At 37.0% G+C, this 26,088-nt stretch overlaps 2 protein-coding genes and 1 long non-coding RNA gene across 4 annotated transcripts in view; 2 read left to right on the forward strand and 1 right to left on the reverse strand.

Annotated features, from left to right (window-relative positions):
- Window positions 1-288: 288 nt before the first annotated feature.
- LOC120766705 lies at window positions 289-2,788 on the forward strand. The gene is made up of 3 exons (XR_005704614.1): window positions 289-495; window positions 2,168-2,385; window positions 2,450-2,788. It is a non-coding gene; the product is annotated as an uncharacterized LOC120766705 (long non-coding RNA).
- Window positions 2,789-6,503: 3,715 nt separating this feature from the next.
- Window positions 6,504-8,990, reverse strand: LOC120782847 (BRCA1-associated protein). Its single transcript, XM_040115374.1, has 6 exons — window positions 8,697-8,990; window positions 8,273-8,642; window positions 8,024-8,194; window positions 7,794-7,960; window positions 7,115-7,733; window positions 6,504-7,050 (listed from the first exon to the last, which is right to left on the reverse strand). Exons 1-6 carry the CDS (start codon window positions 8,761-8,763, stop codon window positions 6,741-6,743), a joined length of 1,704 nt encoding a protein of 567 aa, XP_039971308.1. The 5' UTR covers window positions 8,764-8,990; the 3' UTR covers window positions 6,504-6,740.
- A 2,112-nt stretch (window positions 8,991-11,102) lies between these two features.
- Window positions 11,103-26,088, forward strand: part of LOC120779375 (45 kDa calcium-binding protein) — a 70,489-nt gene continuing 55,503 nt past the window's right edge. The window contains exon 1 of one of the 2 annotated variants that reach the window (XM_040111573.1): window positions 11,103-11,793. The gene's annotated coding sequence lies outside the window, so the exon portion shown is untranslated. The remainder of the gene's footprint in view (window positions 11,794-26,088) is intronic. The other variant, XM_040111576.1, reaches the window with a different exon arrangement.

A 26,088-nucleotide genomic window follows, 5' to 3' on the forward strand; every position in this document is an offset into this window, starting at 1 on the left:
TCGTTCATGAATATATCCTTACGGCTTAAGAAATAATTTCTGATATCTTGGTAGAGATCACATTAAAATCCAGTCAGTTAAATTACGATGGAGGTTAAAATTGTGAGTAATTCGTAAATAAAAATTGCCGTTATCCACTTGTTATCGGCCACTGTTGACCGCCCGCCACTCAGCGCCACCCAGCATCAACGACGACAGTCCAAGTAACTAATCAGCACAATCGCCAGCACTCAGCAGTCAAGCGCTGGAAGAGAACATGTAGTACTCGTATAACCAGAGAACATAAAAAATAAAACAATGTATAACCGGTTCCGCAAATTTGGTGTTCCTTCAATTTTTGTTGTTTTTTGTTTTAATTTTTTGTTATTTGCACGAGGGCTGCGCTTTATTATAATTATTATTATGGCATATTATTTTATTTGTTGGTGTTGCTTCTGCGTTCTTCTAAGCCATGTCTCGGTGTTTGAAGTATTGAGGCAGCTAAAGGCAATTAATGTGAGAAGTTAATTTTGTGTTTTTGCCAAATGTTGTGTTTTTCATAGACTTTTACGCCACACAGATGTTTGCTACACGCTAATGTGATTGTACAGCACTTAAAGGTATGTGTGGTTGTGTGCGTGAGTGCCACTGTATGAGCAAGCATTTTATCATAAATTTTGTGTATGTTTAAAATTTTTAATTATACATAACCAAAGCTATCAACAAACCCTGAAATTAGTCATATTGTTGTAGTTGCCGGTATGTAAGTATGTATCGTGATTGTGTGTGCACTTACTTTGGCTTTCAAAAACTTTTATATTTTTATGTGTATGCATATTTATATTTTCCTGTATTTATGGCAGTCAATACACACATAAATACACATACATATATATGTATACACTAGTAAATAATTTAATTTTATTCGCATGGGTCAAGGTCAGCCAAGCAAATTTAGAACTTAGAATACTGAATGATGATTGGCGAAAATGTTTGTGTGTGTGTGTTTGGTAAATGCGAAGTAAAACGCTTGCACACGCTTTGTCTATTTTGCATTTTAAAAAGTCATTTGTGTATATGTGTGTGTGTCTATAATTCGACTCTGATGTGGCGGCAGATTATAGAATGAATGATGGCCTTTGAGGAGTATTTACTCGCATACCGGTTTTTAAAACTTTGTCGAATGGTTAATTAAACATTTGAATAATAAGAGAAATTAAGAAATATTTGTCCAAAGTCTGTGAGTTAAACCTGTTTGAAGATGTTCCATGTTTCCCGCTTTTTGAACAGCGTCTTAACAACTTACTTGTGTTTACTTAGCATCTACTAGATTAAATCCAACTCCTATAGAAATAAGTAAGGAAGAGCTAAGTCAGATATAACCGAACATTATATACTCTTGTAACTTGCAAGGTTAAAAGCCAGGCAAATACCCACAGGTGTTGGTAATATTAAAAAATATATAGCGAAGGGGTTCAACTTCATTGTTCGACGAAATCGTGAATAGATTACAATCAAATTTGATATTATATTAATTTATTTGGAAGTCTAGTTTTATTACCATATTTTTAGTGGAGCGCCGTAAGGCATAAAAATAGTTAAATTTCGGAAACCCAGGGACAGTCAATGAATCCGTATAACAAGTGTTTGATTGCATTATTAAAACTTCAAATAAAAAAGTTAAAAAAAAATTGGCCGATCTCGATTTTTTTTTTATTTCGTATTGTTGGATCCAAAATTACTGGAGAATACAATATTATTCTCATAATGATTCGTTAACCTCATTTTTATTGTTTTATCGTCAGGAATATAGTCAATTGTTACAATACTTTTTAATTCTGCCAGTGAAAACTGACAGTCATCGTTTTCTTCAATATATTTGAAAATCTGCTCCATTGCTGCATCTACATACATACTTGTATTGTGACTGAATGAATTTTTTTCTCTCTCTGGGTCTGTTTTACGGTATTTTTTAAACGCATATAACAATCCGCGTGATACTTAGCTTCCTGAGCTACTAAATCTAACACACCTTCAATTCTTATATGTACATATGTACTATATATTGCGACAATAATCACTTCTCTCTTCACTTATCAAATTTAATATCGTTTTCTTGAAATCAGAAGTACATACATAGTTACATAGCTGATTTGTTGTCTTGACGATTTGGATTTTCTTTTTTTAGAGGAAATGTTCCTTTATTGCAACCCCGTTCTCGACTCGCGACCAGAGAGTTATAAGACTCGACAGAACCGATAAACCATATCAACCACAGGTGTTGATTCTCCTGAATAACGAGTCCTCTTACCAATATTTTGCTTCGCCTTGGAAGGGACAGGCCCGATGCTGTCCTAATCTAAGGGCCGTGGAGGAGTCACAAGCTGCTGGTGACCAACAGTACAGGTAGATTTAGAGCTTGTTTGCTGTTCCGTAACGAACTTAATGATTTTCTCTTATCTAATTTCAGCAACGAGGACGTTGTAAGTGCTAGACACTTGGGCGAAGCCAGCGAACTTTGACTTATCTCGGCCTATATGCCACACAATTACAAGCAGAGCCACCTCTAGTGATGCTAAGGAAAATTCTGGCGGAGGCCAGACGAAAGAATTATATATTAAATTTATCGCTCGCTTTTTCAAAGTTTTTTGCACACAGGCGCCCCTTGCTACTGATCTCCGGTTTATTATTATTGCTTGCACAGACGGACTGGCGTTCAGACCAAAAGTCACTCGGAATCGAATTTGTCTCATCATCCTCATAATTTATATATATATATATATGTATGTATATGATCTAACTCGACCACCTTTAGGTGAACAATATTGAAAAATATTTGTTTGACGAAGCCAATTTGTTATTTGGCGCCGTCTATCTAGAAAAATACGATTGAGAAACATTCCCTGACTCATGGTATGCATTTCATCGCTGTCTGAAAAGGGAAGGATCGACTTTTATGCTATGTATGTATATCCAATTCCAGGTTCCTTACTTTTTTAAAGGAAAAAAACAGACACTTCAACTGTAATGGGGAATATTTATTATCATTCGAAAGAACATTCTTTAGCATTTTTAAGGATTATCTCTTTGGACGTTGTTGACCCCAACTACGTCCGTCCATTGAGTTCTTTTTTCGATGACTCGTTCAAGCTTTTGGACTGGTAACTGGCGAATGACACGCGGCAATTTTGCATATTTACTTACCTATTGAACCAGAAATAGGCCTCATCGCTGAACAAAGTTTGGCTCGAAAACGTCGGATCTTTTTGGAACTTTTAACGGGCCCATAGAGCGAAGCCATGTCGCTTGGAAGGTCGAGCTTCTTCAGTTCTTGCACAAGCTATATTTTGTGCGCTTTTATTTTAAGGTCTCGACGTAAAATGTTTTGTAAACATTGTTCAGGTATAGGTCTTTCTATTACGAAATGCCAAACAATACTAAACAAAAATAACATGTCAAAAAAGACTTAAAAAAAGTACCTTACTTGGATCACCCGTTATACGGTATGCTTTTTCATATCATATCAAATATATTTTCGGAAGTTTGGCATTGTCTGTCGGGATGAAATCCTGGATTTCGAATTGGTTCAGCTGGGATACTCGGAACGCATATAAATACCACTGAAAATATGCGTTTACAGAGGACGTTTTCATTTATAGAGAATACTTTTAAAATTTCAGATTAAACCAAGGTACGTGAAAACTGAAAGATAGGAATAAAGTGGTTGTATGAAAAGCTTTTCAATATGACGTAAGGAAACCTAGGGTTGGATACCTACAATCTCAATAGACAGCCATCAGATTCGCTACTCATCTTTGCAAAATATTTGAAGAAGGTGAACCTGAATTGAAATATCACAGTGCCGCTTTTTAATTACCAAGAAGGGATACTCCTAGTGTGGCAGCCTTTTGATCTTTGTTATGAAACGACGTTGCATAAAGTGAGTAGTCGTGATGTGATTAAATAGAAGATTTTTGGCGCAGAGAAACTAAAATCTATAGGCTCGGCCCTCTCTTTTTTAAGGGTTTACAACAGTTGACCTATGCTGATGCCATCGATAACGTCGGGTTGAACAGCGGTTGCTGGTGACTGAAAGCAAAGGTCTTACCTTCACAACTCTGTCATCACCAAATAAGCATTCTAAATTCTCACATCTTGTTAACACTCGGTATAGCTTCAAGACTGAAGAAATTGGTATGAGCTCCAATACCAAAAAGCCCAGAAATACTTTGACAACAAATTGTGAAGTACCTGTGTACATACATATGTTCCCTATAATGCTCGCCAAAATACATATATGAAACAAAAACCTTGACAAAGATAACATTCGATGATATTGCTTTTGGAATCTCCGAAAGAAAAATTGTGTAAAATATTTTTACAAGCTTACAGGGTTTGTCCGGAAAGTAATACATAGGACTGAGGCAGTTTAAAAAAAATTTGAACCAATCGTTACAGCTCTTTAAAAACTTTCAAAATATGATTTCGGACCCGATTGACTCTTCGTTTGAGTCTCTTGGGGATTTCCACGTAAAACTTGGCGTTGACGGTTTGTCCAGGAAGAAGATATTCATTGAGGACGAAGCCTTTGGTGTCAAAAAAAGACAATGAGCATCGTTTTAACTCTGCTCATTCTTCCGGTCTTCATCAGCGACCTCTTCCCGGCCCTCCAAAAAGGCCTGGTGCCACCGAAACACACCACTTCTTGCTAAAGCAACATCTGGTTAATCCTGCTTGATCATATTATCCAGGTGCTCGAATACAACTGACCAACCGCTCGTTCGTAAGGTAGGAACGTCCTTGGATGATTCGTATTGGCCTACGTACTAAACCCTGAACTCCGTCGTCAATTTTTATATTTGGCCCACGGAACTGCCGTTAGGCATTACATCGTGGGACAAAGCTTAGCCATTTGTCTCTTCATTCACACATTTTTGCTCTAATTCCGATTAATCCTTCGGTTTTCGCTGCGTTGACACTCTTTCTTCCTTAGTTGAAGCTTTGTCAACATAAGACAATCTTTTATTTCATGAATTTCTTTCGATACCGCAGTCACCGCGATGTCATCCGCGTATCCAATTATTTGCACCTCCTTTGGTAATAGGAGGCGCAGCACTCCATCATATAAGATATCCCACAAAATTGGCCCCAGGACTAAGCCTTGTGGAACTCCACCCGTCACTATATAGCTTTGTGGTCCTTCGTCTGTGTCGTATAAAGAACCCTGTCCGACAGGTAGTTGGATACGATCTTCAGCAAATAGGATTGTGTTTTCTTTAATTAAAGAGCTCTTATTACATGAGGCCAGTAGGCTGAATTAAAGGCGTTCTTAACATCGAATGTGACTACCGCACAGTACTCTTTGGAGCCATACATCCATCTAGTTCCTTCTATAGTTTTACTTGCGACATCAGTAAGTTTTTTAATTGTGTCAATTGTTGACCTGTGTCTGCGGAATCCATATTGGTTATCGGTTAGTTCCAGTAGCTCTTTTTCGATATGTTGCTCCGGGTGTACGCTTATCACTCGCTCTAGTATTTTCCCCACCGTGTCTAGCATGCACAGTGGTCGGTACGAGTTTGATTCTCCAGGCGGTTTGTTTGGTTTCTGTTAAAATTTTTGGAAATATGCCCTCTCGTAGGCACTTTGCTAACAGTCTTGTGAACGGATCAGTGCTGTGTTTAATCGAGATCTTTAGGGCCTTGTTAGGAATACCGTCCAGCCCTAAAACTTTATTATTGGCGAACCGTTCTGCTGTTTCTACAACCTCTTTGTCAGTGACTGGTGTTCCGGTTCCTTCTAAGTAATATACTTGAGACGGTTGCTTGGGAAAGAGGGCTTCTACTACGGTATCTAGTAGCGTGGGACAGGTTGTAGCTTGGCCTTTAGGGCCAAGTGGCTTTCGAGGACATTTTTATCATCACTATCCTGTAAGCGTTACCCCATGGTTTTTCGTCAAGTTTATTGAACAGCTCTTTGAAGCAGCAGGCCTTTCTTCTTTTTATAGTTTTTTTGAGGTCGTTTCGCTTCCTCTTAAAGCATTCCTGGAGTACTGCAAAATTCGTCGATTGTCGCTTTTTCGACACTCAACGCCTTTGTGGGCGATCTACCTAACCTCGGTGCGCGTTTAAAGGGGTCATTCATGGTGTCCCTTTTTTCCTGCGCATCGTGTGCAGGCGGGACGGGCCGAAATAGACAGGAAGGCTGGTCCGTCCGAGGGTATGGTGTCTATGCTCCTACCCCAGTTCCCTGAGGCCTGTCCTTCGCTTACTGGTACTGGAAAACACGGATGGACCAGCGCTTGAACGGGGCAACGCAGGCTGCTAATCCTACGCCCAATTCACACATCTTGACCAGAGCCCGAAGGGGCTGGTTACAGGTAAGCAGCGTGGCTAACACCTCGGTAGAGCAAGCAACACATACAGCAAAAATTGATAATTAATTTATCAGAGAACTTATTTCCTTTTGTTTTGTTTTTGGTGTTATAAACAACCGTTAGGTGAAGAAAAGTTCAGTCCTTTGTGAAGCGATATGTAAAGGTTTATTTCTCATTTTTGTGTATAAGTATGTATGTATGTATGTTTATATAAAGCTATTTAATTTGATTAGCATTCATAGTACAATGTTTTATTTTTAAATGCTTACATGCTAAAAATAGCAGCCACTTTACGTCTGTAGTGCTTTTAAGTTATAGTGAAAATTCTTTTTAGTCTCCAATAAGCAGAAGTTGAGCCAAGGAAAGGCTGTGGCAATTATAAAAATTAATGCTTCTTCTTTCGTCTGGCCGTTTTTCCTGCGGAAGTGCTTGCTTCTGCTTCAGGCACCACAACCGTGCCACCAACAATCTCATCCTTGAGCTCAGAATCGGCGATTTTGCTCTGGGCCTGCATATAGAACATAATGTCGCGCAGTTGCTCCTTGACATCATTCAACTCAGCTTCGCGCGCCTCCTTGTATTCTTTGTATTGTTTTTCGAGTGTTGCATATTTGGTCTGCCAAGAACTATGATTGCTTTGCAACGTTTTGGAGAATTCACGCTCCTCGGCGAGCTGCTTTTGCATGTCCTTCAATCTGCGATAAATATAAAATATGTGTGTGTGTTCAATTAAAATGTGTAAGTTATTTTGACAATTACTTTGTGGCATTTTGTGTCAACTTGCGCTCCAATATCTGCTTTTCCTTGGTTAGTGTTTGCACTTTTTGCTCCAAAGCGCTCACTTTGCTGCTATCATTGTCAGCACCGGCTTTGAAGTCCCGCCACTCCATTTCCAGGCGATCCAAGCGATCTTCATAATATTTGCGCTGCGTATCCAACTGCGATGTCAGTAAATATGTGAATTCTAGTTGCATTGAATCGATCTTCTCTTCGCCCTCGTCGTTAGCAGTAGCCACCAATTTGCCATCGGTCTTGTTTTGGAAGAGCCGATGTACGAAATTGTCTCCAGCATAGTCCCAGACGCTTGACGTACCTAACTGCATGGCAAAAGTGTGATTCGTGGCGCGATAATGTGCCGCAGCGTGACCACCTTGATAGCGACCACAACCAACGTGACCGCAAATCAGACAAATCCATAGAGAATCTGTGCCCTCACACTCCATACAAACGGAGTTCTCAAGCAACTCAGGAGTCTGCACATGACGACAAACAGGACATGTGGAATCACCCCATTTTATAAGGCAGTTGGCATGAAAGGCATGATTACATAGTATAGTCAATACGCCATCAACGCTTTCGTCCATACGCTCCAAGCAAACTGTGTTAAATTTAAAACGAATTAAGCAACGATATAAGTAAACGAGTTTAATATACATACCTGGACAATTGGGTAGTTCGGTATGACCAGCTGGTGGCACACCATCTCCACCGCGCTCAATTTCCGACACCCATACGGCATGACACAAAGAGTCGGGCTCCAACAAATTATAAGCGGCGCCATTGTATGACTGGTAAAACTCTAAGGCTGCAGCATTCGAACGAAATCTGTGAAATGTATAGTAATTAAAATCGAGTTCAAAGCACGGTACCGATTGTCCCTTTAATTACTCGAGTATCACCATAAATTGATTGGGGCTGCCGTCGCGTACAATGCGTATGTGTCTAATCGCCGACTGACAGGGCGCTACAAAGCCCATTAAGTCATGACAACTTACACTGGCAGGCACCGCCAGCAAGCACAACTTATCGGATGGTCCCTCTTTTAATTCCTTACGCTCACTGGTATATTATATAAAAAAGCAAATTAGATGAATTAGTTTAACAAATAAGTGGTAATATATCTTCAGTTTGGCATACTTTTTCTTGTATAAATGCACAATGCCGTTGGTAACTTCCGGGTTACCGGAGAAGAATCCAATTTCCTTGGGAAATTCAGGTGCACATTGGCCTTCTTCGAGCGGCGTAGCTTCACGTGAACCACTAGCTGTTGAGCGCAAATCCCTTTTACGTTCGCCACTCATATCAAGCGGTACAGAAGCTTCACCTCCAACTGTTGCCTGTTGATGCACCTCTGCTGCTGAAAGTTGTAGTTCGTCCGCGTGTGCTAACAAACGATTTGTGTAAGTTTCAATGACAATCTGGTTGGCTTGTCGCAGACCTCGATCACGTTCACGCTCTTTTAGCATGCGCGGATTTGTGGGATGTTCAGCAGATGTGGCTCCGGGTTCTGTAAGTCAATAATTTGTTATATTCTTCTGTAATGCTTTTAAAAACTACGCACCAAAATCCTCACTCAGCTGTGGGTCAATTTCGATCTTTACGATGCACAATGAAACCTGATTTGGCATTTGTTGTTGATGTTAGACAATTTCTCGTTCTATCCTTTATGTTTAACCAATAAAACAAAGCTAATATTTGCCGAAGTTACTTCGGAATCAGCAGCGATTCTATATTCTACACTTTATCGCAAAATTGTCTTTGTGATTTTTTCTTTTTTCTTTTAATTGTTTTATTTGCGGTTCAATGCTCTTTCGTTAAATTTTTATAAAGGTTTTTTTCAAATTTCTTCACGAAATTCACAATTTTTAGTTTTTGTTTACAAATTTTGCGAAACTGGGAATGAAAACAGAGAAAAGAAATAGCGAACGTCAAAATTTTGAACAAAGTTAACACAGTGTTGTTTCCCAATCGGAGTGAATTTAATAGGCAATACCAGAGAACGTAAATTATATACAGAGAACGTTTATAAACGTAACGTAAATTACGTTCTCTGGTATACGTTCTCTGATGATATACGTTCTCTGGCAGTACTTTTTCTTAGCCTGATAGGTGGCGCGCAACACATTGTGAATGTGTACCTGTCCGATATGTAATTAGATATCTTATAACTTATTGAGTTCTTTTGAGATTTTGTCTGCTTACTGTGTTTATAATATCGCATCGATCAGAGAGATTTTAGATTATTAAACATAACTTTACATTATTGACACAAATGATTACCTGTAGAATAATGCAGATAATACAAACAGCGAATTGATGTTATTAGTTATGTTAATGAACTTTCCGTTTTTGCACAAATGGATTATTATTCTTATATTCAAATGAAATTTCTAGATATTTTATCAGTTGATCAAAATTGAGTGATATAAAAATGGATAATGTAATGAACCATTAAACTGAAAATTTGTGAATTTCAACTCCAATTTTATGTCGATAATATTTTTAATATTTTTGATTATTAAAGAAACTGTTCTTAAACCGTAGATCATTGATGAAATCTTTGTAGTCGCTTTGGAAAAACAAAAAATTGTGTGACGTCATTACAGAGCAGGCATTCTTTAAACGTCTGTACTCTCTCACTACTCAGGGCCTAAAGGACGAAGCAGAAAGCAAAGAAATGAGTTTCCATAAGAATATGATCAGAAATATTCAATACGGGCTTTGTAGATGTGGGCCTGTAGTGTAGGTTGAGTAAATATCATTACACTCCTCTTTTGCGGTTATAGCCGAGTTTACAACAGCACGCCAATCGTTTCTTTATTCGCAATTAGGCATCAATACCGAGGTCTTCCTCTCCCTCTGGTTCCACCGGCGGATACTGCGTTGAATACTTTCCGAGCTGGAGCGTTTTCATCCATTCGGACGACATGACCTAGCCAGCATAGCCACCGTCTCTTAATTCGCTGAACTATGTTAATGTCATCGTATAACTTCATCGTTCCATCGAATGCGATATTCACCGTTACCAATGCGCAAAGGACCATAAAGTCTTAGTTCTGCAGCTCGAAGTATTTTCTCCAAGAGTAGATTAAAGACGTCGCACGAAAGTGAGTCGCCTGGTCTGAAACCTCGTTTGTTATCGAACGGCTCGAAGAGGTCCTTCCCGATCCTGACGGAGTTTTTGGTATTGCTTAACGTCAGTTTACACAGCCGTATTAATTTTGCGGGGGAATCATTATACTTTGTCTTAATTATTTTGGGCGTGCCAAAGCAAACAAAGTAATTTAAAGCCATCAATAATATCAACGAGTTTCTCTCTGTTATTCTGTGTGCCTCATAAAATATATAAGCAGCTAATTTGTTATTATATGTTTGTGAAAATGAAAAATTAAACTATAAAACTTTCACATTCTTTGAAATCTTTGAAATGTAGCTCATACAACTATTCGACAACGCCTCCAACTACATATGTGGCCATGTTATGGTAACACACTGTTAACATCGTAGACTGCAATCAAGCTCCCTTGGTTGACGTTAACGCTGCTGTTGACGGTCACGTCCTTCCTCGGCCTCGTCCTTCCGTCGTCGCTGTCGTTTTCGTGTTTATCACATCGGCTCCGTTGTTGTTGTACAAATTGCCTTTCGTATGTTGCCCTTGCGTAGTCGCTGTCGGCGAGGTTGTTGTGTTGGACAACATTTTGCGCTACAGCCTGCTTCTTCTTGTTTTACAATGCTCCTGCTTGCTTTATAACAGCGATTCGCCTCTACAAGTTTACATATGTAGATACGTGTGTGTGGGCGCTGTTTGTTGTTGAATGCCGACACATGTCCAGTTCGGCTCTGTTCAACTTGGCAGCGTCGACGACGCAGCCGCAACAACAACAGAGCCAAGCAGTACTGAGGCGTTTCAGTGGCCTTACACGGCGCCAGCGACGACTTCCATTGGCAGTAACTGTTGGTGCGGCGTTGTTTTTAGACATACTGTAGTAGTTGCTCTTGCGGATGGCGCATGAAGCGCGACGACGACGAATTGTACTGTTAGTGTGCCGTCGGTAGCAGTGTGCCGTGGACGAGTGTGACGATGTAACGCTACTATTTGTTGCATTCACCGTTGAGTTGTTGTTGTAGTTGTGCGGTTTATCATTTCGACTCTGTTGTTTTGCGAGCGTATGGGCTAGTGGCGCGTCGCGTAGCAACCGTTAGTGAGTACTTACGAGCGCACATGTGGACTAATGTGTTCGTGTGTATGTGTGCGCGTGTGTGGGGAGGTGTGTCTGCGTGTTGCGCTTGTTGTGAATGAGTGATTTGTGTAGTAAATTTATACAGTGTCTGATTTGCAACAATTGTTGTTGCAGAGTGTGAAAACAAAAGGCGGAAAAAATAACAACAACAGCGAAAGAGAGCAGGCAACAGCGCAAATTAACCGCTCATTCTGCAGGTTTTTGCATTTGTGCGTGTGTCTCCTTTGTTTTGCTGCATTTAATTAGCCTGGCAGCTGAAGCAATTTAACAACAACAAGTGCCCAGTCTGAGTCAATGAAAGCAACAAACAAATATGTGTAAGCAAGCGCAGACAGACAACAAGTAAATCAGCAGTCGTTTATGCGAAAAAGTTGTAAAATGTGATGGACTCAAGGGGATGCGGCCCTGCAGTGGGAGGTAAATAGATGGCGGATGGCGGATCTCAATTTGCAAATCTGCTTTGAGTTATTTTTATTTTTGTTTAGTGTTTTTGTTTTTATTGCAGCGCAAACAATTTAAACACAAACTTCATTAATTAGTTAATTAACTAATTACAAAAGAAAATTAGAAATTCACACAGCAGCAAGAGCAAACAAGCATCCGAGCCACGAGTGGGTCAATGGGAGGGGGTTGGCAAAGAGGGAATGCGGAAGGTCGGAAGGTCGGAAGGTAGAAACAGGTGATGGCAGCGCCAAAGTACAAACAATGAGAGAGTGATAGGTGAGAGAGAGGGCGCGGCGTGGTTGTGGGACATAGGTGAAAAGTGAAGCAAACAGATAAAGTTGAGCCAATGTTTGGCTGAGGGGCAGGAGAATGAAAGGCGGGTGAATAAGGTTAACAAGTGAAGGATAGCAAAGTAAGAGGCGAATAGCAGAAAGTGAACCAAGGCAGAAAAGTAATGAAACCCAGTAAGCAAGATTCTGTTTAAGGCAGACCGAAAGCAGAGCAGCGCACTTAACGGCAGACAAGCGGCAGAGGAAGTAAAGAGCCAGCAAAACGTCATTAGGTGAAAGGTGAAAAAATGCTGTAAAACTAAAAACAAAACTCAAATAAATGCGCACTCACATACACAAAAAATATACGCGTAAACGCTGAAAGCGTGCAGAAGGCAATAAGGCGGCTATGGTACGCCGTGGCGGATACGTAACGGCACCAGCGAATGCGAAAATACGAAAGCGCGAAAAATGAAACGGCACAGACGAACAGTTAGCATAAGTATATGAACATATACATGCATGCATATGTAGATATGTGTGTGTATGCGGGTTTTTAAGCGCCCGTTGTCGTGGTAGGATAATAGAAGCCGTAACTAAGCAAACTAGCATTAGCTGAGTGCAGTTGCTTTCGTTGCTGGTAACAACTAGATATGCACATAAGTGTGTGTGTGTGTATGTGTGTTGCTTGCTGCTATTGTTGATGGGAACCGCACGCCATCGCACCACACACTGCCGCCACCGCCGTACTGGCGTGCTTGAGAGCATGAGTAAGTGATTGCATAGTGGCTGATAAATATTTAAAATGCTAGTCAATGGAATGTCGATGGCTGGCAATAAGCATCGGGTAAATAAATTTTATAAAAGTATATCTAATAAATTAAGTGAATAAAGCATGAAGCGTATGGTAAATGTGCATTTGCGGAAAAACCTGCGGAAGCTTGTAAAATAGCGGCAAACGGGCACAAAATGGCAGACACTTCAAAGATAAGTCAATAAAAAGGAAAATTGTGTAGTAAGAAATGAGCGAAAGCGTAATGTAAAAATTTGATTGCCTTCTTGCTGAAATATCATTGAACTAGAAACGAATTTTTGTATACCAGCATAGTCCTTTGAAATATAAATGTCTAGCTAAGAAGTTCCTCGACGAGGTTTTGCAAACTCAACACATTTACTAAAAAAAAATATTGATGTTTTTGTTCGATAATCGAGTTAAGATAATACAAGTTTTTTTTAGTACTTCAAACATTAAAAGCAAAATCTGATAATTTTCTTGAAGAAATTGTATTGGAGTGCATTATGTTGCGTTTGATTAAATTGAGTAGAATGAAAATTATGATTTGCCGTTAAAAATTTACACATTTTATTGAAAAGCGATTTTAAAATTTGAGAAGGTGTAATTAATTAAATTTGATACAGTAGACTTTTAAGTACAATACTAACTAGAAAAATTGTTTGAAATCATGTTTAGAATTTGTGTATACTCTGACTGAATTGAACAGAAAATAAGAGGAGCGCCAAACATATTTACAAATAGTTGCAAATTAGTGAATATGTTCAAAACATGATTAAAAATGACGTGACATATATGAGATGAAAAAAAAAAAACAAGAAAAAACGTTAACTTCGGTTGCACCGAAGCTAAAATACCCTTCATTGGTGCATTTCTTTTAGTGAATATGTGCCCAGTTTGTATGGAAGCTATATGCTATAGTAATGCGATCTGAACCATTTTTTTGGAGATTATGTTATTACCTTAAGTCAAATTTCTTGAAGATACCACGTCAAACAAGGAAGTTTCCTATGCTTGCATGATTCCGATCGTTCGGTTTGTATGGCAGCTATATGCTATAGTGAGCCGATCTGAACAATTTCTTTCAATATAACATTATTTCTATAAACAATAACTCATACCAAATCTCGTGAAGATATATCGTCAAATGAGGAAGTTTCCCATGCAAGCATTTGATTTCGATCAGTCAGTTTGTATGACAGCTATATGCTATAGTTAACCGATCTGAACAATTTTTTCGGAGATTACATTGTTGCTTTAGAAAATAATGCATACCAAATTTCGTGAATAGATCCTGTCAAATGCAAAAGCTTTCCATACAAGAACTTGATTCTGATCGTTCGGTTTGTATGGCAGCTATATAGTTGGGACAAATGAGCAGCTTCTTGAAGAGAAAATGACGTTTACAAAATTTCAAATCGTTATCTTAAAAACTGAGGGTCTAATTCGTGTATATACAGACAGACGGACAGACAGACCGACGGACATGGCTAAATCGACTCAGCTCAACACTGATCATTTATATACATATATATATTATAGGATCTCCGCCGCTTTCTTCTGGGTGTTACAAACTTAATATACCCTGTTCAGGGTATAAAAATACTCGGAATAAACTTCAACCATTTTTTCGCTACTTGCAGCGTGACCTTTTGTTATTAAAAAAATTTAATCTTAGAGCATAAAATTATGAATAAAAAATGTATCAATGCTTCTTCAAAAAAATATTTGATTTTTTACCTCGATTATTTTATTCATGTATTATTTTAAATCAAGATTTGAACGTAACCTTGAATGTCTGTTGAACTACCATGGTTTTTCATATCAGATATATAGATTTCTGCGAAGTTAGATTATTTACAACTTATTTGGACTATTAAAAAAAGTTTCTACTCTGTATGGCCACAACAACAGTTGAGGAAGTAAAAATTATTACAAATAAATAAGTTGGACCAGGTTGGGGCCTGTTTAAGAGTTTACATGGATTTTCGGTTTACAAAAACTTGAATTTTTTATTGTCTTATTAAATTCTACAATACCTCAGAATATTTTACTAAATTTTCAAGTTGATCCGAGTAATAGTTTCGGAGATACAACCTTAAGAATTTGTGCGCTCGAGGCCACCTAGGCTAAATGCGGCGTCTTTAAACGCGTTTTTCCCGAAACTGTATTTTAGAAGTAGATTGGCAAGATTTCTCGAGAACTACTCAACTGATTTTCATGAAATTTTTGCCCAAGTCTTTGAGATACAATTCTTAAAGACTTGGACGCAGGATTTTTTTCGATTACAATTATTTGAAAAAAATGTGGCAAAATTTTCAGTTTTTTGTCAAAATATCTGCCAAAAATCCAATTTTCACTTTTTTTCCTTCGTCCAAGTTCTAAGTTAAGGTTTTAATTAAAACCCGTATTTTTTCACTTTAGATGACCATGTAAAAAGTTATCCTGCCAGCGCGGGCGCACCTTTTTTCCGAGGGGTCACCGGAAATGTCGTCGCAATTATCGAGTTTAAACTATTCCTTTCCAAAAATTTCAGATTTTCTTTGTTGGCCCTGGACGTGCTTTGTGAAAGATTATAACTTCGGCTCAATTACAATTACAATGAGAATTTGAATAAAAAAATTTGAACTTGCTGAGATTTACTGTACATACATGCACTTACTCACCTTTTAATCAAAAATTTCGAAACATAACATAAGTGTATATATTTTTTTCTTTTTATGACCTATGTAGAGTGCAAACCAATTTAAGATACAGATTATTATTTCTTTCCTTTCATCATCAATTTAAATGAAAGAGGTTTCTACCATTTCTCTTTCATTCACTTACGATTGCAAGCCATATTTTATAGCTTAATGATTATGAATCAAATTTAACAGGCGTGAAAGGCATCTAAGCAGAAGTAGTTTATATTCACAAACTTATCAAATAAATTCTTAATTAACCTTACTTCTTCTGCGGACTTTTACTTGGATTAAGTGGTTTGAGTAGAGCGAATATTAATTATACCACGCAAGCACGAATGTGACTTCGAAATCGCATAACTGTTTATTGATTAACGCTTTGACAGGTTATTCACAATTCACAAAGGAAGACGTTATTACGAATTTCCAGAAATAGATGCTTCGAATCGGAACCTTTGCAGACACGCACGACTGCGTCTATAACGACATACACCAACACATACATACATACATAGGGCACGAATGACAAACGTGCTATAAATACCAATGTAAAGGAGCCGAAAATAAAAAAAAAATTGGTGGCGCTGAGTACATTGACATTAAAGTAGAAAGTGGAAAACGGAAGCGAAGTCGTAAGGGAAAAAATATTGATGAGGATGATGAAGCAGTGCAAAAGCTACCAACCACCTTAGTCGATGTTGTAACGCTGCAAATTATACTCTAGACAGGCAGGCAAATGTAGGCAGCAATATAACATTACGGTAGTCTGCACAGCAACAAGAACAGTGAGTATAGTGAAACCGAATATGGCAACTGTAATGGCCAAAAAATACATGACTGTATGGTAGTAAAAGGTACAGATGGCATACACATAAATGTATATATCATCACCTAAAATGCAATACAACGTATCATCAAAAGAGTCGAAATTGAGTTTTTTATATTTTACGATTCACTACATCATTTGCATATACGAGTATCATATGCAAAGCTTCCAGTATTCAGATATAACCATTTTATAACAAAACCTCAAATATTACATATGTATATTTAGCATAAAATGAACTGCTTCCGACATAACCAATATATAACCAATTTATAACCGAAACTGAAATTTTGTTACAATATGAGTGGTTTCATCTTATCGTTTTTCTTTCACCTGTACGCTTTTGAAAAGTGCTGTTACGTTATTTTACATTTTAGGTGACGATACCTGCGTATTTTTTTCTGATTTCATAAGCAAATTTTGTAACTGCGCATGAGGATATTTGCTTGCAGTCTGAAGGTCGCTGTTTCGGTTGCCATAAAACCCATTTAAAAGCAAACAAATTTCAAGTTTTCTGTTGAAATTTTTGTATTGAATAAATAAATTTTTCCAATAAAAGCGTCTACCTAACACTGTAAGCTAACCAAAAAATGCAAATCGAACGAAATACGCGGCCTAAATCTCTTTACCCATAACTTCCCAATAATTTGTATGTGTATGGTATACAGGTATATGTATGGTATATGGCAAAGTGTTAAAACAGCACGCTAACCTCGAGAGTGTAATAAAAATATGTAAAGCTTTTTGGCCAAGAGTCGTAAGAACGAATCGCTACAATGGCTCAAGTGGCTGCATATGGTGGCACCTGCAACCAATGTTCACCGCAGTTTATCGCTGCATTTTCATACCTTTTTTACAATTTTACGGTTTAACAGACCGGCCGCCACTGCTGGCTCGGTGAGGCAGGTGTGTTGAGGTTAACTAGGCGGCACAATTGCTTTTTCAGGGACGTAAACAAATTGAGTTGCATGTGTGTGTGTTAAGATTTGTATTTGTTCTGATGTTGGAAATCGAATACTTTTGAAGATTATTATTTTTTTTGAGCATAAAGACTTAAAGACTTAAATAATTTTATTCAAATTTTGTATGTAGTAAGATTAAAAAGAAGAACAAAAAGCTTATTTTTAAAAATAAAACTATGATTGTCTGTCTAATAAAAATATAAACTGAAATAATACTAAACAGTTTCTTCACTTTGCTTCTTTTAATGTTCGGTGAAGGAGTTCCTGAGAATTCTTTTAATGAAATGAACAGTTTTATGAGGATATATAGTAGTTCGATATAGTTCAGCATTCACACCGACAAGCCGATATAAGCTTTATCGGCACTCCAGTGTCGACTCTTATGGAGCACTCACTTAGTATCAAGAGCTTGGGAAAACTTGCAAATGAAGAAGAAAAAAATTATTTAAAATACCCTTCTCGAATAATTTTCAACAACTAGAATTAACACTGACTGCAATACCTAGTGTACGTAGAACGTATTAATTTTTAAGTTTTGCTCCTTCTGGAATTTCGCTTTAGAATGCAAGAATGCAATACAGGATTAGAAAATAGATATGCACACATATAAGCGAGATACTGTACTGTAACTTGATGTTCATAGCGCCACTGTGTACTGTTTGTGAATGTATGTGTAATAAATTTACATATACCATCGACACACACATACACACAATCATCGTGTAGTGTTACTCTACCCCAATTTGTGAATGTGCAAGCTGAGCTCTAGCTGAGGCCAAAATGAACTGACAAATGACTCTTAACAGTATATCGCAGCCGCTAATCAGCTGCCAAACAGGCGCTACCGACCCACCAGCCACTCGCTCAGCAAGCCAGCAATATATCAGTCAAGCAATCTAGCCAGCGCAGGAAGCCTTGTAGCTGGTCGATTCGTGTGCTGACGTGCAAAATTCCGTGCCACGAACTAGCAGCCTGTCAACACGGCAGTGAGTATTACATTTTTATGTAGTAATTTAAGAAGACGCAGCAAAAATGATTTACATACCGCGTATAGAAGTTGTTAAAAATGCAGAGCCTATCAGCAAGAGAGGGAAAACTGAAGTTGAAGTGATAAAATACTAATTCCGTAATACAGAAATTTTTACTTTTTGCAAAATGAATTAGTTGTCGATAGAACAAATATCTTTTTTTACAAAAATTATTTATATATTGTGAGAAAAAAGTACCCGGATATTGTAAATAAAACGCAAAATATTCAATTATTCATTAATATTTATTTTGTCGCTCTCAGATTAATCCCCACCAGATATAATACACTTATGCCAACAATTTTTCCAGTCTTCGAGACACTTTTCATAAACACTTCTTAGGATGGCCTACAGCGAATTTTATTTTGTCTCTTTGGCATTATCGTCTTCACCATAAGGGCACACGGGGCCCGTGCCCAGGGCCCCCATTCCCCGAAGGACCGACAATTTCTCTCACAAATTTTGTCGGGCGTATTACACTTTTTTCACAAATCAGTAGTCTTATCAGAGGGTATATTTCCGAACGCATCCTACCTAATTTACTAAGTACACCATCTAGCAATCACTCACGCAATCACTCCGATTCTAAAGTCAAGCTGCACCGTGTAAACAAGGCCTAACATAAATGTCGACATTGTCTATACTTTCAGTCTGATAGGAGTGAGTGAGTGGCGTTATTTTGTTTCGTTTGCTACTGAGATTAATAAACACTGAATTATTTATCTTTGATATTTAAAATTGAGTAAAATAGACAGAAGTTTTGATTTGTTCGTTTAAACATTATTTCATTATCTCGAAAAAAACATATCAAAGTGGTTCACAAAAAAGAAAAAAAGTTACAGCTCAAAAAGAAATAACGGAAAAACTTTCAAAGCTCATTTCATTTTTTACGGTTGAAGAAACAAATAAGGCGAGGGATTATTCATTCTCATCACCGCACGACAAAAAAACCTCTGAATGTCACCAGGAAAAACAGGTTACATGTGACGAAAATGACGAACATACATTAGATGCTGAACCATCGACTTCAAGCCACTGTGAATTAATAACTGCAAGCTTAGAGAATGTATCTGCGTCTCCTGACCCTGGTACTTACTGTGACGACATTTTACCGGAAGAAGTCCGTGATATTTGAATTCGAAAAGGTCCAGAGTTTTTTCTAAATATAAATAGTGACTTCTCTGAAACTTCTACAAGTTTTCCAGATTCAAAGGTTAAAACGAAAACTAGATACTTAAGTAAAAACATTTTTATTCGTAAATTGACGAATGGTGAGTCTTTACGACGAAAATGGCACCTTTATTCACCAGCAAAGAAATCTGTATACTGTTATTGCTGCCGTCTATTTAGTACCACTACTGGTACTGGACATAATTTAAGTTCTCCTAATGGATATAAAGATTGAAAGCATATAAGTAACTTATTGATAGGGCATGAGAATAGTTTACAGCACAGGAAATTTATGATGAATTATGTTGCAAGAATGAAAACTACTGGACGAATTGATACTGAGTTGCTGTCCCAATACAATACAGAAATTAACAATTGGAAGAATGTGCTTAGGAGGATTGCTGCAGTAGTGAAATTTTTAGCTGCAAGAGGTCTTGCTTTTCGCGGCGATAATGAGACATTAGAATCGCAAAATAATGGGAATTATTTGGGATGCTTAGAATCGATTAGTGAATTTGCTCCTTTTCTTGCTGATCACATACAAAATTGCCGAAATCGTGGAAAAGGAAGTACATCATTTTTATCGGCAAATATTTGTAATGAATTTATTAATTTAATGTGACAGCAAGTTTTGAAAACCATTGTCAAAGAACTTAAATCAGCAAAGTACTATTCAATTAGCGTAGATTCTACGCCAGATCTGTCCCACGTTGACCAACTAACTTTCATTGTTAGATACGTAAAAGACGGACAGCCTACTGAGAGATTTATGCAATTTTTGCCTATGGATAAACATAATGCGCAATATATAGCAGATACCATTTTAAACTTTTTTGAAAGCCTTGATATTCCTATAAAAGATTGTCGCGGACAGAGCTATGGCAATGCATCAAATATGTCTGGAAAGTACTTTGGTGTTCAGTCAAGAATAAATGAAATTTGTGAATTTGCAATTTACGTTCCATGTGCGTCACATTCGCTAAATTTGGTGGGTGTTCAGGCTGTTGAGTGTGTTACTGAAGCGGTATTATTCTTTCAATTTGTACAAAAATTGTTCAATTTTTTCTCGGCTTCGACAAAACGATGGAAAATTTTGACAGAGCATTTAAGAGCAAATAGAGTCCTAAAGTCGCTTTCGGAAACTAGATGGTCTGCACGTGCCAATGCTATTAATGCTTCGCAAAATGGTTATTTAAATTTTTCTGAAGCATTGTCTTCAATCGCAAGTGACACCAATCAACCAGGAGACACTAGAAAGGAAGCCCAAAGCCTAAAATAAAATTGGGAAAATTTTAGACTGATCTTCGAACGGAAATATGGAATGATCTTTTTGGGAATTATGAATAAAACAAGTCTAAGTTTACAGAATAGCACCCTGACCATGGACGTTGTAACGATACTTTTCGAATCTCTGATCAGTTATGTTAATACCGCACGCAATAATTTTGATCAGTATGAAACGGCTGCAAAAGAAAAAAATCCCTTTGCTGACTACAAAGATATATTTGAAAGAAGAAAAATCGCAGCACAAGCATCACTTTTGTTGAAGGATCATCAGAGACTACACAGTTGAGCGGCAAGGATAAGTTTCGTGTAGATACTTTCATTCCCATAATTGACACATTAAATACAAATTTAAAAAAAACGTTCGGCAGTATTCCAAGAAATTTATAGTCGATTTAGTTTTCTTTGTTAGTTAACAACAATTGAATCTGGCGAGTTGATCAAAAAATTCAAAGAATTTTCAGAATTTAATGAAGACATTAATGCAAATGAGCTCAAAACAGAATGTTTTCATTTAAGTCAATATTTAAAAAACACAGCATAGCAATCATCGGATTTAAAAATCTCAAACTTATATAACCTAATAAAATCAGATGAATTGGAAGAACTTTTCCAAAAGTAGAAATTGCTCCTAGAATATTCCTTTGTCTAATGGTTACCAATTGTAGTGGAGAGCAGTCATTTTCGCAGCTTAAGAGAATAAAAAATGAATTCCGAACAACAATGTTACAAGAACGAGTAGTTTGTCAATTATGTGCATAGAAAGTGATATCCTTCAAGAAATTGACTTTAAAGATATAATAAAAGATTTTGCTCAACAGAAATCCCGAAAGAAATCGTTATCTTAATATCGTAATCACACACACCAACACACATACACCTATATGCATCATCATTAATGACGTTTATATCATACTGTATTTGATTACCTTTATTAAATGTAAACACAAATTTAGTACAAGTCGCTTTTTTTACTTTCGAAAGGGCCCCAAATTCTTGTGTGCCCAAGGACCGCAGCTTGGTTTAAGATGGCCCTGCTCTTCGGTCGTCTGAAAATGAGTTCCATTCCGAACATTGTTGATTTCTTCGCATATCAAACTCATAAACATAAACAAAAAAAATATTTATCAATACGAGACGAGCAAGAACGCGTTTCATATCGAAAATATCCACCAAAATCATTCGATCGGACTCTTCAGATCTTCGAGCTCTCTTGTCATCTCTCTAACACATTAGCAACGATTCCGAAAACGAAATTTGGTTGGAAATACAATTTTAGACAAGTTCTTTGTTCACTACTGAGACATTCCATCTGAAGTATGTGTGCTATTTTAATGAAATTAAGTGCAGAAGTTTTCTTAAAAATATAATGTGATTTAGCGCCGATTATAAATGGGATTTGTTTTTACCTTGGTCTAAACCTTATATCAATAATTTATTGATTCTCGATTCTCTGGTTGACTTTTTTCCATATACCCAATAATTTTAGTAAAATTCGTTTTTTTTTTATTCAACGGGAACTATGTTTTATGGCGACGCTCCCATCTTTTCGATACCATTTTTGTAGTACGATTTATCCTTTGTTTCAAGATATGGCTCAGTTTCGGCGATCACCTTTTCGTTCGGAGGAAATTTCTTCCCAGCGAGCTTTCCTTTGAAAAGTGAAATATTCACTTGGAGCCAGATCTGGAGAATACGGGGATACGCAGGTAAATCGAAGCCAAATTCATGGATTTTTGACATCGTTTTATGACACAGTGCATTGTCTTGGGGAAACAGCACTTTCTTTTTCTTCAAATACGGACGTTTTTCGGAGATTTCGTCCTTCAAATGGTCTAATAATGCTATGAAATAATCGCAATTGATGAGCCTTCCTTTATCAAGAGTAAATAAAAATTATTCCATATTCATCCCATAATACAGATTAAACCTCGGAGTGAAATGATGGAGTCACGTGTCATCCATTATCACATATCAACATGAAACCTCGGATTTATTACGCTTGAAGAACTCGTCGTAGTTTTTGCTCAAAGTGAGTTCGGACGTCACCCACTTTGCACAAAGCTTTCTCATACCCAAATATTCGTGAATGACATGATGTACACGATCTTTTGATATCTTTATAGTGCCTGTTGTCTTGAACAACTTCACTTTACGGTCATCCAAAACTATTTTGTAGACTGACGACCTTTTTTGGACTTCATCGTCTTCGGTGCTCATTTCACCACGTCTAAACTTGGCATGCCACTTTTTAATGGATGTTTTCCTTGGTGAAGAGTTCAAATAGTATTGATCAATCCAAACATTTGCTACAAAATTTCCTTTCTATTCATTTTTTTCAAAATAACTAAAGTTGCTTCACTCAATGTGATACAATTCACGACACTCCGACAGCTGACAAATTTATACACGCGTCTTTATATAGGCGAACTAAAAATTATATGGATTTAATTTTAGTAGCGCCATCTATATGTCAGGCCGGGGACCTGTTACGTGTTACCAATGTGCAATTATTGATTCTATTCCAACTCAACTCTAGTTTTTAAGTTATTGGATGCAATAATGGCTATTTCGTAAGTTTCTATGTTTGGTAAAGACTTTCACAAAGATTAAATCCATTCCATTTTCATTTTTGTATCTCATGGTTTATGGCAGAAAAGGGAAACAATAAACGCATTCTTTTGTTGTACCATAAATGTTGTGTGTGACTTCTTATCCAGCTTGTCCCAATAAATGAAAGGACAGTTTTCCCATCGCATTGTGCGATTGTGTGATTGAATAATCCAACCTATTATAACCACAAGTTGCCAATCTATTGACGAAGTACAATGGTACATAGTATAAGAAAATATAAAGAATGTAAGCTGCTTGCTGCACACACACGTATGTATGCACATTTGTATTGAGACATACATACATATACATATATATGAAGCAAGAATGTGTGTGCAATGGCTGTATGAAGCCAATCCATATTATTGGCTCTATCTGTTACTCATACGCCATGTCAAACAGCAAATTTACTCGGTGGCTGTGCTTTGGCCATTTCGTCCTTGTCGCTTGCTGTTGCTATGTGATAAGAATTTTATTATCCTTCAGTCTCTATTATTATATAAATTTCACATAACAGTTATGTGCTTTGTTATTTTGTTCATAAAACGAAATGTGTGTATTTTATAAATTTAGGCAACGTGTTTGGTATTCCAAAAATCCAACATTCTTTGCGACTAATAACTAGAAGTGAATTTAATAGGTTGCTTTTATATTTTACAATTATTTATGACTCAAGCGAGTTTGTCATCCAACGAAGCAAAATGGATACTGTTTTGTGTTGAATTTTATAGAAAATATTTTCATGTGAGTAAAATTTATGAAAGTTTGTATTGATTAGAGCTATTTGCAAATAGTAAGTTATTACATAATTAAGTAATACAACTTTGATTGTATTTTTGACATGGAAAATCCAGAGGATTTTATTTCTGTTATAAGAAACGATTTTCAGAAGGAAGCTTCAGTAGTAAAGTTGACATTTTCTTAATAAAAATTCCCTTTTTTTAAAAACAAAAAAATTTTTGTTCCACTGCATATGTATGTATATAATTTGAGTGCTAATTGATTGGCTCAAGAAGTAAGGAAGGGCTACGCTGTAACCGTGTCTTTCATAATCTCGCAATTTGCAGCGATTGAAGACGTGGAAATATCTTCAGGTGTTAAAGAAGCTTTATTTTTAAAAAGTTGCAAAATAATTCAACGGGAATGGATTGAAATCAAATTTGTATCTTACTAACTTATATTATAGGTCATAAATTTAGCTTTATAACTATATTGCCGGCGAAAATTATATTAAAATCATACTCAAATAAGATATATCTGACATAAACTCAGCCGAAGAGGCTAAATTTAATATACTGAGTTGATGTGCAAAAGCTCAACCAGAGAACAGAAATTCAAAACACTGAGGATATGAAGTTTGAGCCAAAGTCTAGAATAAATCCATTCATATTAACTGCAAGAAAGGTTGTCCACTTAATTTCATTAAATTATCACAATTTTAGCAATTTTAGCAACCTTAAAAAAGTCTGGGCTCTTTGTACTAACTTTTAAGATTGCTCACGTATACTCAAGAAAATATTTTCATGCTGTTAATTTTGCTAAGACATATTAAACGCTATATACGGTATAAAGCTATGTAGAAGTTTAAAAATCGCACACCAGTTTTATAGGAGATGGGAGCAGAATTGAACCGATTTTATCTATTTCTGATATTACCACATATTATTAACAGAAAAAATGCTCTCTGAGTTTCATTAAGATTATTGGTCATTACCAACACTAATATACATTTAAGTAGTAAAGCCAATCGGATGTTTTAAAATTCTGATGCGAATAGTATAAGTATTGCTTATTCATTTTATGCACAAAGATACACTTTTATTGGGACGGGAATACTCACATATTGAGTTATTTAAACTCACCCCGTAACTACTAAACTGTGAGCAAAAAAAGTCATAAAGTAAGTCTTATTAGGTGAGCTAAAAATAAAAGTCAAAATGTATTGATTATTTTGTGAGGAAAAACATAAAAGTAAAATTTTACAAATTAGTAAAAATTAGTAAGACTTTTTCATAATTTGAGAATTCTTAAAATATTCTTCAAAATCTATGTCGTTCCTTTTGGCGATACATGTTTAATGTCTTCAATGTCTCAAATTCGTTTGAGTTTGCTAAATAGGCAGAAGTCACTCGGAGCTAAATCAACCAAATACAGTGTCTGCGGCACGATATTGGTTAAAAATTTTAATAAAAACTCACAAAGAATCAGTGCAATATGCGGCGGGGTATTATCGTGATGCAAAAACCAAGAGTTGTAGCTTCGCAAAACGACGCACAACTCTCAAATAGTATTCCTTGCTGACAGTGTGGTAGGTCGGAAGGATTTCGGAGTGCGCCACATCTCAATGATCAAGGAAAACTGTCAAGGTAACCATGTTTTTTGACCTGCTTTGATATGGTTTTTCGGCTTCCACTCCCCTTTGCCACAATATTCCACCGATTGATTGTCTGTTTTCGGGCCATAAGCATAGATCGAAGGCTCATCGCCAGTAATAATACGTTTCATGACATCCCGGCAGTCCGAAAGCATTGTTTCCCATCCGTTAACGCGACGCTGTTTTTCGAAAAAAATTGAGTCTTTTTTGGAGCCACTTCTGCTTTCTTTTTCCTTAGGCCCAAATGATCCTTCAAAGTGGTTTT

Source organism: Bactrocera tryoni, chromosome 1 (assembly GCF_016617805.1).
Source record: "Bactrocera tryoni isolate S06 chromosome 1, CSIRO_BtryS06_freeze2, whole genome shotgun sequence".
NCBI classification, from domain to species: Eukaryota; Metazoa; Arthropoda; class Insecta; order Diptera; family Tephritidae; genus Bactrocera; species Bactrocera tryoni.